The following is a 17081-nucleotide window of genomic DNA, read 5'->3' as shown; positions in this document are numbered from 1 at the left end:
CTATGTTTGTTAAGGTACGTCTGACCTTGGTAAGGTCAATGACCGAACCAACAAGCCTCAACTACCGGCGGTGTGGACTACTTGTGAGAAACGGCCATTGAAGATGATCCGATAGCCTTTATATTAAAAAAAAAAACTTACATCACAATCCTATCTATTGACAATGATAACATCTACTCCCCTTCTTCTGTCTCTATGGATTCTTAAGATGTGACTAATTAATCATGTTGCCAAGTATCAGCGTCAATGCAAAAGCGACACCTATTTAATACATATAGCACTGCAGTCCCTAGGATAATACATTATATATGTTAAATGGTGACTTGAAAGGTAACAATTCCAAAGTACATGTAAATGCATAATGTTACATTACTGTACTTCGCAATTTTAACAAGTTATTGTGAAAATACGTATGGCAATCATCATCAAACAAGGTTGAACATGCAAAAAGATGTGAAGTCTGTAGAGTTGCTTCTATTAACTTTTCCTGGGCTATTTTTTAAAACACAGCCACCTAAAGCACACAATACTTTCGCATCTGAAATTTTCGGAAATCTCGTCGTATCATATCTTCGGAGTACGCATCATGCCCACAGCACATCTTGTGTCCGGCCAGCCAGTGTTGTCTCTGACAGTCTCGGCTGCAGTACCGGGTCAGCTTGCACTGGCCACATATCTTCAGTGTGGACCTGGAGAAAAGAGCGTTATAGTTACAGAAAAGAATTCCGAAAGGTTTTTAATTGCATTTTTTTACTTGACAAACACACACACACACACACATACACATGCGAGCGCGCACACACATAAACACATACACACACCATTGAACACACGCACATAGAAAACACCCCACCCCCCATCCGGTTGTAACAAAACCTATACATACCTGTAGCCCGGTTTGCCACATGTAGGGTTGCAGCATTTCAGCAGCTTGGTCCTCAGTGCTTCTTGTATCAGCTCCATCAGCTCTTTGGGTACACAGCCAAATCCGACTACGTTCAGCTCGCAGTACCTATCCGTGAATAGTTTCATCAGATTGGTAAGTCACTGAGTAAAGAGCTCGAGACTCTTTTTACACAACCAAGTCTTTTATTCAGTCGACGTTTTGGTGACCGTCTGTCATCTTCCTCGGGGCAATTCTGACTGGTTCACATTGCACTGCAGCACAGGTGCTATAGATGTATTCCTGCATTGTACACTTGGGAATACTTCTTACGTTATAGCAGCGACACCTGTGTGCTGCAGTGCAACGTGAACAAGTCAGAATTATCCTGAGAAAGGTAACAGACGGTCACAGTAACGTCGGCTGTGAATAAAGCACTTTTTCTGTTTACCCACTAGCTGTACCTAGTTTAGTTTAAAAGTTTTATTGCAAATTCATGCCCAAGGGCTTATTGCAGGAACATAAGAAACGTTTGGTAAAAAAAAAACAGATGCTAAACAAAAACAGAACTACTGATAATTACTAGTAAAAACTACTGGGTTTGACTTCTTTTTTGAAGGCAGAGGAAGACAAAGGATCCCACTTTTCTGTAATTTGTGTGTTTTGGATGTTAAGAGGAGAGTAGTTTTCATGTGTATATGTGTGAACACGTCAAAGAGTCCATTTCGTTCATTGCTATAGAGGGTACAACTTGAGATAAAATGCGTTTCGTCTTCCACCGTATTCAACGTACAGTGTTTGCAAATTCGTTCATATTACAAATTCGAGGGGCATGCCCTACAAAACTACTGCATGGAGTTGGTGCTTCACTTCTGAAGTTCAAATCACCCGGACGGAGGCCTGGCGAACCCCGTCTGTATCAGCCAAATCTTGGAGAGGAGATAGGCACCGCCAAGATTATAAGCCTACTGAAACATCGTGACAAGTCCAGACATGCTGCTGGCTGTCATGATGCCCCTACGACTGCTCATAGTTATGGGACTTACATACATACACATTCGTTTAGTAGTAGTTCTCAAATGACGCGACACTTACCCTTGGGCAGTCAAGCCATTGGCGTCGGTCAGATCAACTCTTGCTCCGAGCTCGATCAGTCGGCGAATCGTGTCTGCTCGCCTGAAAATACAGGCCATCATGAGCGGGGTCCTCTGGAAACAGTCTCGTGTGTCTAACGTTGCACCGTGATGCACCAGTAAATCCACCACTTTTGTATGCCCTGGATTTACATCAACAATTGTTCGACATTGTACTTTGTATTGTACTGTATTTATATTGTTGTGTTTGGGAGGACAAGTTGTACACCTGTTTTGTCCTCCCTTCCACTTCTATGTTTGTGCTTGTGGTGAATTCTAATAAACAAATAAACAAGAAATACACATCAAGCAACGTTGGTATGTCTTTCGCGATTCAATAGGTAATATAGATGATTCTATTACATGTACCTAGCTTCAGTTAGGGACATAGGACGTCAAATTGAGGTTTTGTGTTTGGGAGAGCCACATCCCACGCACGTTATAGAACCCACCACACTTATCGACAAGAGTAGGGATCCTTCCAGGTGTGAGTGGATGAAACCTTACAGTCCAGTCTTACGCAGCTTGTACTTTAATACATGTACACAACTGGTGTGTTTTGCCCTAGGCCCTAAAAAGGCGCTTTATGCGGCTATGCGAAACAAACAAACAAACAGATGGGGATCTTATTTGCATAATCGATTCGATAGTCGTAAAAGTTAACATCATTTGGCGAAGGTATGAGTCGTTAAACTCTTGTTTTATTTTTTTAGATATTTTTATCGCCGGCCTACCTTCGGACGCTGCTATAAGAAGAGGAGGAGCTGACGTGTCGGTGGATCTTTTCGTTAAAGACGCCCCCTTGCGGATCAGCAGCCTCACTACATCGGCATGTCCCGCTTCCGAAGCGAAGAACAGAGCTGTTCTTACAATTCTACTGCCGGTGAGTTCGTTGCCTTCCTGGGCGTAGTCAATGTCCGCACCTGCGTTTGGTGATTACAGTTAAGTAAAAACACAAGACAGTCAACTTACGTACAGGGACGTAAAGCTGGACGCGCCCGTGTTTGAATAGTCTCCACTAGACTTGAGTAAATAGTAGAAATAGGCCTGAAAAGATCTATGCAGGCCACTGCAGCTTCTCTGGTCGGCCATCTCCCCTGGTCAGCTACCTTCTTTTGTATGCCGATTTCTACCATTTATTCAGCCTGCAAAGGAGTCTGATAGAGACTAGTGTTTGAGGAGAGCCACACCTCGAGGGTCAACCACAGTTCTCGAAAAGCGTAGGGGTCCTTCCCGGTGTGAGTGGGTTCAAACCTGTCCCGACCCTGAACAACTTTAGCCTCCTTCGCAGTCTTGTTGGGCGTGGGCGTAATTTTTTCTGAGCGACGCGAGTAATATGCCGCCACGAGGGACGATTTGCTGCCGAGGGACTTTTGCCACGGAGAGAAGGTTTCCGCGCTCCAACAAGACTGCTTCCAATCGGCGAGTTAAAAGGGCTATCAAAAAACACTTAGGAGCGATTGGCATGGATGTGTGAACTTCCCGCAATAAACGCCACCAGTGCAGGGTGGTGTTCACGCCCCGTTGATCGACGAGCCAAAACTTGTAACTTTCCAGCGGTCGCCGATCAACTCGTCGGTAGAACGCCAACCATTCCCGAAAACCGAGCCCTATCCACTCAACAAAATCCCGGAGACATTGCTGCTACGAAAAAGAACTTTGAACAAATCACTACCACAGGAACCCTTAAGCTAAACTGTGATATTGCTGGGGGACGTCGACAGATAAACAAAGTGCCGCCATGTTGTTTGGTGGCGGGTTGATCTCACTGACCATGGGAGGGTAACACACCGCTCCGTAGCAAGTTGCGTAATAGAAAGAATTGCACATTTCACCAGCAAAAATAGTACTGCAAATTGTCTTGGTTTGTTTGCATGGGACGCTTAAATATGCACAGCAATGCCTTTGTTGTAACATTACCAATGTTCTCTGTTGGAACCTTCGACTATAACGTAACGCAAGCTAATAAAACCAACCGTTGACAAAGGCGAGCGCGTGTCATGCGTATCTATGAATTACCCTTGCGCGGACATGTGAATTGGACCTGCGCGAACATGTGAATTGGACCTGCACGAACATGTTAATAGCCTCTATGAAAGGCTGGCTTAATCCGAGGTCCTTTTAACTCGCCGATTGGAAGCAGTCTTGTTGGAGCGCGGAAACCTTCTCTCCGTGGCAAAAGTCCCTCGGCAGCAAATCGTCCCTCGTGGCGGCATATTACTCGCGTCGCTCAGAAAAAATTACGCCCACGCCCAACAAGACTGCGAAGGAGGCTAGAACAACTTGTACCTAATGCAATCTCCAAGGCAGATCCTACGGTAACAAGGCAGTATCCAATGGTGAAGGAGTGACCATTCCTTGGCCAATGGATACTGCCTTGCCACCGAAGGATTAGCTACTGTACAGAACTGGTGTGTTATCCTAGTAGCATTTGTGAATGAGACTGCAGGCAATACCAACGCCGCTAAAAAACCTTCAACAGCCGTGCTGGACTTTTCAGTCTGAGCTGGTACTAGTACGTCAATTGTCTGCACAACTTCCATCGCCCCAAAATTAAAGAAATCTGCTTGGAGTTCTCATAGTAGAAATACACAAAAGAGTATGTCAGAGGAGAACAATTTTGCTACTGTCCAAGCAGAGTTTGGTGGGTAAGATTGTTACCCTTTTACGTTTTTTTGGTCGCTACGACCACCTTGGGTGGCGAATTGGAACAATGGATACTGCCTGGCCAATTTGATGCTGTCTTTTTGCCACCCTAGGATCTGCTGGGAGATTAAAATTTTGCAATCTTGTGCGCCTTGTGTTGGCTAGCTTACCTGCTTTCAGAGCTGTTTTCACGCCCCGAAGACAGCCGATTTTAGCAGCATGCAGCAGAGCTTCATTCGCGTTTTTCGCCATTCCGTCAGGACTGTTGTTCCGGGCACAGCTTGCGCGGGCGTTGTCTGAGCTCGAACTGAAGACTTGACTCGGGGAAAAGTTGTCTTGACACGTAACCTATTGTTTTCTCAAGTGCATCGTTGCAATGGGCGGGGCTTTCGGCTGAGTCTGGGGCATTTCCCGTCAGGGCCGCTAGGTGCGCGATTTAAACAGAAGCTAGAAATGACTACTAGTACTACACTGTACTAGTAATTGTAAAACTGACAGTTTCAATGAAAGGCAACAAAGAAGTTAAGGTGCAGGTCGCCTACTTGTCCTACCCCCCAAATGCTTTTGCCTCGTTACAGGTTTGGTGTTCATTAGTAATTGGTATCAAGTTGTGTTTTCTATATAGTTATGAAAGAATTACAGAGTAGTTGTTAAATATTGTAGCATTTTATACATTGTAGTCATTAAGTAAACATTGCATGTGTAGTTGTTATATTGTAGCGTTGTATACATTGTAGTCATTAACCCTATCTAGACCGGGCTTTTTTGGGCTTGGTGGGACGGGGGGGGGGGCGTCATTCGGCCCCCCCTCAGAACTCGAGAACGGTATATCGTAGGACCACCAAATTTTCAGAGGATGATGTACTAGTAAAAATTTATCATACATACAATTTTTTTGTCGTTGTGACGTAATGTGACGTCATTATGACGTCATTAATGTGATTTTATTGGCCAAAACCGTCTAGATAGGTTATTCCCTGAAAACTAAACAGTATACGACATAACTTTACCAAAAGTGATTATGACAGAATATTAGGATGTACTAAGTCTTATGTTGCCCATAGCAACACCGGTGACGTCATAAAATGACGTCATGCATATATTACATATCCGCCATCTTGGATCATCAATCTTGAATTTTGAAAAATAGCTTTTTTTTCAGGATGAAGCCTACAATACATTGTAAACAGACTAAAGACATTCATATAAACCTTTTTTGTAAAAAAATGGGAGTATTGATGAAATTTTAAGGAAAATAAGCTGCATTTACCTGATCTAATGATATGGTCCGCCATCTTGGATTTTGGCCAATGACGTCATCAAATTAGCATAAATTATGCATTTTTTTAATGATAAAATTTACATATAATTATATGTGATGTTATTAATGTTAGAAACTGTGTAACTTGACGTAAAACCCATAAAATTCTGTTGTTTAAATGGAAATAATTAAATTTCAGAAACCCGTTGCCATGGCAACAAGAAAAATCATAATCTTATTCCACTGATACAGATTTGTTGCCAACAATATTTTAGGAAAAGTCACCAAATTTGGCGGTTCTAGCTTTAGCCGTTCAGACGCTAGGTGACATCAAAGTTGCCGCGGGCACTTTAAGCCCCCCCGGTCTAGATAGGGTTAAGTAAACATTGTGTAGTTGTTATATATTGTAGCGTTGTATACGTTGTAGTCATTAAGTAAACATTGTGTAGTTGTTATATATTGTAATGTATTGTAGTTATCAAGTGATGATGGTGGCATTGTTATGTTATCATGATGTAATTTTAATGAACAGGACTCCATGATCCAGAAAGACTAGTAAGGAGTTTTTTTTTACTAATTGAGTTCCTAATAAACAACACAAACGTGCTTATCCTACAATGTACACTGTTTTATCCAACATATGTGTAATATCTTAATCCAATCTGCCACCGACCTGTCATTTTAGATTTAATTCTATAGCCTTTGTGTAACTAGTACTAGTACTTAGCTAGGTTGTCTTGTTCCCTTGTTATACATATTGTTGTCTTGTCTTGTTAACAATATGAATAGTTACACATAATTCAGCCATCATGATGGCTGTCGGGTGGCAACTGTTGTTTAGCAATCTTACATTTGATATAAACCATTTGAATCTACCCTGTAGATTGTTGCACTGCAGCACTACGATAAGGATATTGATACATTGTTGCATTAGTGTTTTTTTTTCATATTTCGAAACATGCAATCACCAGACGTGGTGACGTCACACTCAAGTTTTTTCAACTTATATTAATGCCGCCACCAACACAGGGACAGTACAATACTCATTTACACCTGAGCGAAGTGAGGAAAGTCGTGTAAAGTGCCTTTCCCAAGGGCACAAGATCGGTGGCATGTCAGGATTCGAACCCGGGGCCTCTGGTTTCGAGTCGAGAACGCCTCCGCTACGCCACACGACCGCACTCTAGAGTAACACTCACGCATTAGAGTTGGTATACAAGGCTAATATATACATGTAAAAGTGGTCTCATCTATGTGAACATGCACTATATAGAGTTCTTTGGTGCAAGTTCATGCCCGAGGGCCAATTGCAAACACACATTGACGTCAACAGTGGGTACAGAATGTAGTGATATAAAACTGTCTGCTAACATGAAGTTCCACGTATACGATATACTTATTTAACCTACTACTAGTATCTCTATTTAGATCTAAGAACGTTGGTTTACAGGATAAACAAAACAGTGCCTCTTTTAGAACAGCCGTTCTATGGCATTTCTAGAATGTGTTGTCTCAAGCAATGTTTTATGGTTCTAATACTATTACCGAGTACAGTAAGGGCAGCATGACTAGACTGTTAGCTTGAAACAATGTTTAGAGTTAGATAGGTGTAACTTACTCAAATAAAAAAATATTATGAAATCTTAATCTTGCAGATAACCGTTTATATCATATCGTTCTTAGCTTAAGAAACACGAGCTATCTTAATATACAATATTATACACATCAACTTGATGTAGAAACTGTAAGTACATGCATAAGGTGTCTATATCCTTGCTATATACCTGATAGCTCTGCAAAGAGAAGCACTATCCTTAATACACGTGGACTAGTTCTATGCACAGTCTCTAATCTATTCTTACATGGCTCCGTGGCATCTTACCTTAAACTACTGGAAAAGAAAACACCAAATTATGCAAATTAAGATTCTGTAATAAAAGGGGACCAAACATCTACAGAAAAATCCGACAGCCTAGAAAGTCCCATTAGAAGACAAAACTCTTGGATAAAATACAGACAGAAATGTCTACATTAGTTTATAAAAAAATTAAAATTGAAATCAATACAATGGCCTCTATGTTATATCTGATTTAAAATAGCACGTTTTTCAATGTACAACACCAAAATGCTTTGAAACTGACATATTCACTACATAATTAACCATGACTAGCATAAAACACTGATTAATACCCTTCAATGGTACTAACTTACAACGAGAAAATGTAACCAGCCGTACATTTTGTACAACTTTTCTATTGTTAATAAATGCCTTCACAAAACAGTAATACATCCTGTAGATAGAACTGACTTCTGTAAAATAAGCCATATGAAATAATGTACAATTTCTTATGTTGTTGGAGGCATTTCTTCTTCAGCATCTTCGGTGTTGTCCTCAATTGTAGCCGGGGTTTCATTTTTCTGCACATTCGCTGGCTCTGGCAGCTCGGAGTCGGTGGAACTGTCGTCGGCATCCATAATTACTACACCCGGTGGGATGGAGGATTCCACTTGTAGTTGGTCGTGGTCTTCACTTTCCGAGAGGGTGTCTTGCTGCGTGGCCTTGCACTTGTTATAGTGCAGTCCGTGATAGTCCGTTGTAAAAAAGTGACGAAAGGGTTTTGAGGGTCCAAGTTTGAGGTGACATTTCTCATAAACTGCCACGAAGTATCATTAACATGGCTGAAGAGTGTAAGAAATGGTGATTTTGGGGTGAAAATTTCTTTTGGCTCCGAACCTTACTTCCGGGTATCCTTGCGCGCCAAGTGTAATCCGCCCGTTTGACCTAGATTTCGCTCTGCGGCTTCGTAGGGGTGGATTTGCAACCCTTCGCGCCGTGGACTGTTTAGAAAATTTCAGTACTAGAATTTTCTTTATAATTTACTCGGGTATAGTCAAGGCTTGGGTATTTCTGCCAGCATCAGTCATTTCTGCAGGAATTTTTTGTGTGTGTGGGATTATCCTACGCGAAAATTCGCAATTTCGGGCATTAATTTTGGAGTGAAAATAATGTTTCTTGTTGATTTTACCAAACTTAAAAAGGTTGAAGAAACCAAACACAGCTGGTCTTGTAGCTGAAGATATATCCTTTCGTCCCATATACAGTTATTCTCCTTCCGAATTATTCCATGCCAGAGACAGTCGGTAGATTTGAGGGTGTGCAGTTTCGAATAGAGACGCCAAATAAAGTGTGGCGTACCCCCTTAACTGCTGTATGGGTATCATTGTCGGTGTCCACATCCTTCTCTATTGGCGTGGAACTGGCTTCTGCATTGGAGGACGCGAGTGAGTCGACCTCATCACGATCTTCGCTGTTGTAGACCTCTGCAGTGACGCGGAGTTGCATCCCCATCCTGCCCGACTTTGGGACGTCGTACGAGGTTTCAAGAGCTTCTGCTGCCTCATTCTGACCCCCCACTGGGGAGCCGGAACCAGGTTTGACGTAATCCTTGGCCATCAATTCTACCACAGCGTCCAGCTCATCGTAAAGCTCCTCAAACTCCGGGCGATCATCTTCCTCCCATTGCCAGCACCGCAGCATCATGTCGTACCTATTGGTTATTTATATGTGTAAGTCATCGGTGATTGGTAATGTTACAATTTTGTAAATGGAGTAGACCAAAGACACAGGGTTGTTGTCATCACCATTTTACATATTTATCGTCTCTCAGTACACTAAGTACTATGTTTTTTATCCAACTTGTAGTTTCTGTTCACGAGCTTTACGTTTCACCATTTCTCTTTGAATTAGTTCTTGGTTTATTTTAAATTTGCAAACTCATTATGACCACTGTTATTGATCTTACTCTTACATGTGGAGAGGGCCGTTATAAACCACCATGATTTATGAATTATTCTCAAGAAACAAATGTGAATGAAATAAAAAAGAAACAATATTCTCTTTCACATACAGTTCTTGTTTGAGGCCAGGCGGGCGTGCTTCGCGGTACCCTGTGCGGAGTTCCTCCAGGAGCGTGCGTTCCCGACCCGGATAGGGCACGTTCCCGAGCGTAGCGATCTCGAACAGCACCACACCGAAGGACCAACTAGGCGTGAGAATTAGATTTTATCATGAATTATGCAAAAAAAGACGTACTATATCATGATTTGCCTGTAATTACAGAGAAAATCATCATCATCACCATGCCTCCGGATTATGAATCCGGTGAAGTACACTTGATAAAGTTACTCCAGTATGTCCCATCTCTCATAGCGGACACTAATTATGCAGTCCCTGCGAGACCAGTGTCTCTCTCTAAAATGGACAAAAGTGTAGTATAAGGACGTCCCACCCTACGTCTCCCAGTAGGAAGCCACTGTACTAGTCTACCAGCTGGTTCGTTACTACGAACAACAAACGTATATACCCTGCCAGGGCGAGTCTACGTCGTTGGACTACAGACGAAATGGGCGGGTGAGAGCCATAGAGTTGTTTGTTTGTTAGATGTTGTCTCCAAGAAACACCGAGAAAATCAAAACACGCAAAATGAAGCTAGCTGCACACTGTGTCAGACATCCTCACATTGGAGCATCCAAGCTTTCTTTTGGGAGCCTACAAAAGGCCAAAGAAGCCGGGGGAGACTAACTACATCGACAACCTCGGATTAGACACCAGCTTGCTCATGCTTTCAAGTTTGTTTTTTCCAGACTATAGTTAGTATACAAACATAAATCAAGGACGAAACCAAAGCAATAACTACTCACACGTCACTCTTGCTTGTGTACCGGCCCTCTCGCATTAGCCTTTCCGGCGCCATCCACCTCAGCGGGATCTTCTGCTCCGCGTCCTGCCGCTGGTAGCCTCGCTCGTAGATGTCTGTTGTCAGGCCGAAGTCTGCGATCTTCACCACCAGGTCCTCTCCTACCAGCACGTTCCGGGCGGCCAGATCACCGTGCACGTAACCAGCCTGGGAAATGTAAGTCTGTTTGGAGAGAGAAATGCAGAAAACATACAATTCAAAAAGTGCAAACGTCATGTGAGAAATGGATGTACATGTATGAACGTGGTCAACAAACAGATAACAATGGAAGTTCATCTATGATACTTTCATGTTTAAAGTTAAAACTTGATCCAATTGCAACACAAAGAAATTATCTCAACTAGAGCTTTCGACCAGTCACGCTGGTCTTCCTCAGTAAACATCTAAACGCCATCGCACAACAATTGTACAACGTAATTGGCATCTACTGCTAACAAACAATGAGACTAATCTTCCCTATAAAGTGTGTAGTATGGGATGAGAATGTGCTTTTGCAGTTCATGATAGAATTCAGAGCATTTAGGCGTATGATATAAGCTCATTCTGTTTACAAGGCTGTGTCTTATAAATACAGTATATATGCGTGTGTTCTCAGTGATAATATTGTGTGTGGACTGTCTGCTTACCATTCCGTTTGCTATCTGCCGTGCTACCTGGTAGATCTTCATGTCGTCGAAGTCATACATGCTGTCTTGGAGCCTCTCATTCAACTGTAGATTTACATGGAAAGAGTCAGCATGAACATAAGTTGGCTTCATCATAATGTATTACAATGGCTGACAAACCACAAACTCCAAAGGGACATTTCATTTTCAGACACTAACTTTTGGTAACTGCGAAATCGCAAATAATTGCTTGAGGGCTGCATAGCAAGCAAAACAATGAAATACATTAAGTAAAATGGGACAACAGTTTCTAGATCTATTGAGCCATACACACAAGTTGAAATGTGGCTGATAACAACAAATTCGGCAGATAACTTTACAAGTAGTTTTTTAAACTTCAGTTGCACATCATTATGATTATTCATTAAACAAAATAGAGACAACAGCTTTCTGATAGTTTAACCATTACTGACAGAATAAGAACAAATTCAAAGATATCTACATTAAAGTTACATAGCTATAAACGGATGGTATATACATTTACCTTCCTGCACTTGAGTAGGAAGTTCTTAAGGTCTCCATACGGCATGTACTCCGTCACCAGGTAGGGAGGGTGGGACAGTGTGCAACAGCCCACAAGACCGAGCAGGTTGATGTGGCCCCTCAGGGTGATGGTGGTGTCGACCTCTTGTATAAAATTCTGTATATCCTCTTCTCTCGCGTTCTCTGCAAATTTAACAAAAACCTTTCATTGTTGATACAGTTACTGAAGCTTCACCGGTGCAATAGCTCAGGGGGTAGAGTGCTTGTTTTGCATTTGGGCCGGATCATACCGAAGGCTAACTTCCTCTGCTCAAGTGCTGTGTGCCATGCTTTCAGCCATTAGTCAATTCAATTCTTTATTAAGATATCAAACATAACAAACATGACATTCAATGTTACCTGAATGGCGTTAATATTTACAAGATAAAATGTCAAAAATTATATATTTACAGGAACTAAAAAAACAGTACAGTAGGTGTACAACCCAGATATTTACAAGGTCCATTATCTTGTGCCAGACTCTATCTGTACAGTCTGGTTATAGAGTCTGATTGACTGGTGGAGGAAAGAGTTCTGTAGTCTTTTGTTCTCGCGGGGGGATAGAGATAGTGTTTTTGTTCCTGAGTGAACGACCGGTAGCTGTAGATCTGGAGAGAGAGACAAGGTCATATAGGGGATGATCTTCTCGTAGCATCTGTGTGAAGAGTTTGACGGCAGCATCCTCGCGCCTTGACTTGAAGACGTGTGGCAAAATAAATCAATGAAGCTCCTGGCGTTAGTGAAGATAGAGTATCGTAATAACCAGCTGACGTTGACTCACCACGGACAGTTTTGGCCACCACTGTTTGTTCCTTGAGAAGACCATCAACAGCTCTCTTTAAAGTCGCCAGGAAGACGATACCGAAAGCCCCTCTGCCGATCTCTTCATTCAGTCGCAGATCAGTCGGGTTTACCTCGTACTCCAGGAACTGTGGCCGAGCCGTCACAGGCGGGGGTGGTTGTTTGTCCAAATCTGTTAATTTTACATCTGGGAACAAAAGCAGTGAAACAACATTATGAGTGTCTTCAATAGGGCTCACGGTGTAATACAACAGTATTCATCATCGATATACCCACTTTTCGAAAAGTGGGTATATCGAAAATGCAAAACATATGCATTTGTACTATCATGAAAGTTCATCTGTGTTGGTAGTTACATGTTTAAAGTTAAAACTTTTGATACAACACAAACTGAGGAAGACCGGAGTGACTGGTCGGAAGCTCTCGGTGACAGATTTCTTTGTGTTGGATCAAAAGTTTTAACTTTTAACATATGCATTTGCATTAATGGAAAACTTGCAGAATAGGTGAAGTCAATGAAGCTTTTATCAACGCAACTTCTTATTGGTTGATACATACATGACTATTTACTCATTAATTTTTTGAGTATTGGTACCGAATAATAGAATGGCAAAACTGCAAGTATGTCATATACCTAGAATATCTGGATGAAAGTCAAACTCTTCTAATTCAAGGTCGTCGCTTTGTCTCTTTCTGCCGCGCCGGTATCCTAGTAGTAGAATTCCCGCTACTACTCCCAGTACAAGTAGTACCACAGATGGCACCACGGCAATCATCACCACATGTAAGGTGGACAGTCCCGCTGTTTCAGCTGAATCAGCTACTGGAAATACTGTACATGGAAGTGAATATTCATGTGTTTAAAGTTAAAACATTTTGATCCAAAGCAAAGACATATCCTCACCTAGAACTTTAGACGAGTCACTTAGGTCTTCCTCAGTAAAATGACCCAGTGAGATTTGCCATGTGGCTTCTCTTAAGTGTGACGTCAACACTGGGTCAAAGGTATCCTATAAACAAGTCACACCTCAGAAAAGCCACGTGCCAACGTCTCACTTGGTTAGTCTATTGAAGAAAACTAGAGTGAAGGGTCAAAAGCTCTAGGTGAGAGGATTTCTTTGTGTTGGATCATATGTTTTGACTTTTACATGAAAGTAGTAGTAATTAGTAAAAGGTACGCATTATTTCTAGATTAGGGAAACTCAGAGACACCACTTAGATACGTTGTAACAGTCTGTCAAAAATATTAGAACTATACTTCACTTTGGAAAAATCTGAAAACTAAACGAAACATAATCATGGGAAACGAAAGAAACCACCCACGGGCGCATGTTGGCTGAGTGCCGCTCCAGGTCTGGTCCGACTGGCAAGTTCGTTCTTCATCGCCGCTGATCTCGTATCCAGCGTCACAGTAATACGTAACGACGTCCCCATAAGAACTACCGCCGCTGATGTTGCCGTTAGAAGGTGCCATCAGTGGCTGACAGAGTTTTCCTGTAACACAGTTAAAACGGCGTCAGGGCAATTAACTTTTTTTATTGGACAATGATGATAGCAAGTAGATTTTAAATATGTTTGTCTCCAGCACTGCGATATCTAAAGAAGGAGCAAGACATAGTTGAAACGTATCGTACTGTATATTGCAAACTAATTATCAATCTCATTACAATATCAAAATATTAAAAGCTGTCACCTACTGGAGCAAATGGGCTGCACGCCGGACCAGCTCTGGTTGGTCTGGCAAGTTCTGTTTTCAGAACCGATCAGTTCGTAGGCTTCATTACAGGAAAAGGTGACTGTGTCTCCGTAAAGATGACCTTCTGTCCTGTTGCCGTTGGTTGGATGCGGTAGCTCTGGGCAGGGTTTTCCTAAGAGAGGGCGTAGGATGCTACGTAGTTTTAGTTAGAAAAGGCTACTTGCAGTCACTATGCTGCAGAGGCCACAAAGACATCAACCAAGCACACCAAACCAAACAGCCTGTCAAGAAACGAATGAACTACTTAATTATAACGAAACATAATCTTGGGAAACAAAAGAAACCACCCACGGGCGCATGTAGGCCGAGTGCCGCCCCAGGTCTGGTCCGACTGGCAAGTTCGTTCTTCATCGCCGCTGATCTCGTATCCAGCGTCACAGTGATACGTAACGACGTCCCCATAAGAACTACCGCCGCTGATATTGCCGTTAGAAGGTGCCATCAGTTGTTGGCAGAGTTTTCCTGTAACACAGTTAAAACGACGTCAGGGCAATGAACACATTTTATTGGACAATGATGATAGCAACAAATTGCTACTAGAATGTGTAAACTGATTTCCATGACAGGGTACTTGCAGATATTTTTGTCACCATAATTGCATCATTACAAATCAGGATCAGGACATAGTTACAAGGTATTGTACTGTATATTGCAAACTGATTATCAATTTTTCGGTGAAGGTTAGACATCTAGGTAATAAGATACGCCAAAACAGTTACTCAAGCAACTGGATATGATTTTGGAAACGGTCAGACGTTTCAGGTATACCTTTCTTTAGTGACTCTAAGAGACCAGAGGAAACATTTTGTTCCCTTTTCAAGACATCATCCTTGTCTGGACGTCTGACCGTTTCCAAAATCACATCCAGTTGCTTGAGTGACTGCATTTTGATGATCAATTCCAATACACAATTACAATCATAATGTTAAAAGCTGCCACCTACTGGAGCAAATAGGCTGTGCACCGGACCAGTTCTGGTTGGTCTGGCAAGTTCTGTTTTCAGAACCGATCAGTTCGTGGCCTTCGTTACAGGAAAATGTGACTGTGTCTCCGTAAAGATGACCTTCTGTCCTGTTACCGTTGGTTGGATGCGGTAGCTCTGGGCAGGGTTTTCCTAAGAGAGGGCGTAGGATGCTAGGTAGTTTTAGTTAGAAAAGGCTACTTGCAGTCACTATGCTGCAGAGGCCACAAAGACATTAACCAAGCACACCAAACCAAACAGCCTGTCAAGAAACGAATGAACTACTTTAATTGGGAAAATATGAAAACTTAATTATAACGAAACATAATCTTGGGAAACAAAAGAAACCACCCACGGGCGCATGTAGGCTGAGTGCCGCTCCAGGTCTGGTCCGACTGGCAAGTTCGTTCTTCATCGCCGCTGATCTCGTATCCAGCGTCACAGTGATACGTAACGACGTCCCCATAAGAACTACCGCCGCTGATGTTGCCGTTAGAAGGTGCCATCAGTTGTTGGCAGAGTTTTCCTGTAACACAGTTAAAACGACGTTTCCAAAATCATATCCACTTGCTTGAGTGACTGCATTTTGATTATAAATTCAAATACACAATTACATTACAATCATAATGTTAAAAGCTGCCACCTACTGGAGCAAATAGGCTGTGCACCGGACCAGTTCTGGTTGGTCTGGCAAGTTCTGTTTTCAGAACCGATCAGTTCGTGGCCTTCGTTACAGGAAAATGTGACTATGTCTCCGTAAAGATGACCTCCTGTCCTGTTACCGTTGGTTGGATGCGGTAGCTCTGGGCAGGGTTTTCCTAAGAGAGGGCGTAGGATGCTAGGTAGTTTTAGTTAGAAAAGGCTACTTGCAGTCACTATGCTGCAGAGGCCACAAAGACATTAACCAAGCACACCAAACCAAACAGCCTGTCAAGAAACGAATGAACTACTTTAATTGGGAAAATATGAAAACTTAATTATAACGAAACATAATCTTGGGAAACAAAAGAAACCACCCACGGGCGCATGTAGGCCGAGTGCCGCTCCAGGTCTGGTCCGACTGGCAAGTTCGTTCTTCATCGCCGCTGATCTCGTATCCAGCGTCACAGTAATACGTAACGACGTCCCCATAAGACTACCGCCGCTGAAGTTGCCATTAGAAGGTGCCATCAGTATTTGGCAGAGTTTTCCTGTAACACAGATAAAATTATGTCAGGGCAATAAAAATATTTTATATTGGACAATGGTGAAAGCAAGTCCTACTAGAACATGTAAATTAATTTCCATGACGAGAGACTTATACATATTTTTATCACCAGCATTGCGATTTGTAAAGCAAAAGCAGGACATAGTTAAACGTATTATACAGTATATTGTAAACTGATGATCACTTCCAATACACAATTACAATTTTTTATTATACAATAATGTAAAAAGATGTCACCTACTGGAGCAAATGGGCTGTACGCCGGACCAGCTCTGGTTGGTCTGGCATCTTCTGTTCTCAGAACCGATCAGTTCGTGGCCTTCGTTACAGGAAAAGGTGACTGTATCTCCATGAAAATGACCTCCTGCCCTGTTGCCGTTGGTTGGAACAGGTAACTCTGGGCAGGCTGTTCGTAAAAGACAACATAGGATCCTAAGTACTTCTAGTTAGGAAAGGATACTCACAAATGATACATGTGCGAGAAAACGA

General features: G+C 42.3%; 2 protein-coding genes across 2 annotated transcripts in view; both read right to left on the bottom strand.

The window, feature by feature from the left end:
- Positions 1 to 502: 502 nt before the first annotated feature.
- On the bottom strand, positions 503 to 5213 carry LOC109472823 (ankyrin repeat and EF-hand domain-containing protein 1-like). Its single transcript, XM_019772683.1, has 5 exons — positions 4833 to 5213; positions 2751 to 2939; positions 1979 to 2159; positions 887 to 1012; positions 503 to 689 (listed from the first exon to the last, which is right to left on the bottom strand). The coding sequence occupies exons 1-5, from the start codon at positions 4912 to 4914 to the stop codon at positions 515 to 517; spliced, it is 753 nt and encodes a 250-aa protein (XP_019628242.1). The 5' UTR covers positions 4915 to 5213; the 3' UTR covers positions 503 to 514.
- A 3056-nt stretch (positions 5214 to 8269) lies between these two features.
- Positions 8270 to 17081, bottom strand: part of LOC109472812 (receptor tyrosine-protein kinase erbB-4-like) — a 9245-nt gene continuing 433 nt past the window's right edge. Inside the window, 17 exon segments of the mRNA XM_019772675.1 lie at positions 8270 to 8488; positions 9120 to 9471; positions 9832 to 9966; positions 10625 to 10842; positions 11307 to 11390; positions 11830 to 12011; positions 12649 to 12855; positions 13060 to 13105; positions 13421 to 13500; positions 13992 to 14162; positions 14366 to 14536; positions 15368 to 15538; positions 15741 to 15911; positions 16033 to 16203; positions 16406 to 16519; positions 16522 to 16575; positions 16834 to 17034. Of these exon segments, the coding sequence (XP_019628234.1) occupies positions 8270 to 8488; positions 9120 to 9471; positions 9832 to 9966; positions 10625 to 10842; positions 11307 to 11390; positions 11830 to 12011; positions 12649 to 12855; positions 13060 to 13105; positions 13421 to 13500; positions 13992 to 14162; positions 14366 to 14536; positions 15368 to 15538; positions 15741 to 15911; positions 16033 to 16203; positions 16406 to 16519; positions 16522 to 16575; positions 16834 to 17034 (2747 nt within the window).

Source organism: Branchiostoma belcheri, unplaced genomic scaffold, assembly GCF_001625305.1.
Source record: "Branchiostoma belcheri isolate BF01 breed outbred unplaced genomic scaffold, Haploidv18h27 scaffold284, whole genome shotgun sequence".
Taxonomy (NCBI): domain Eukaryota; kingdom Metazoa; phylum Chordata; class Leptocardii; order Amphioxiformes; family Branchiostomatidae; genus Branchiostoma; species Branchiostoma belcheri.
Note: the sequence above shows the minus strand (reverse complement) of the source record. Positions and strands in the feature narration are given on the sequence as shown.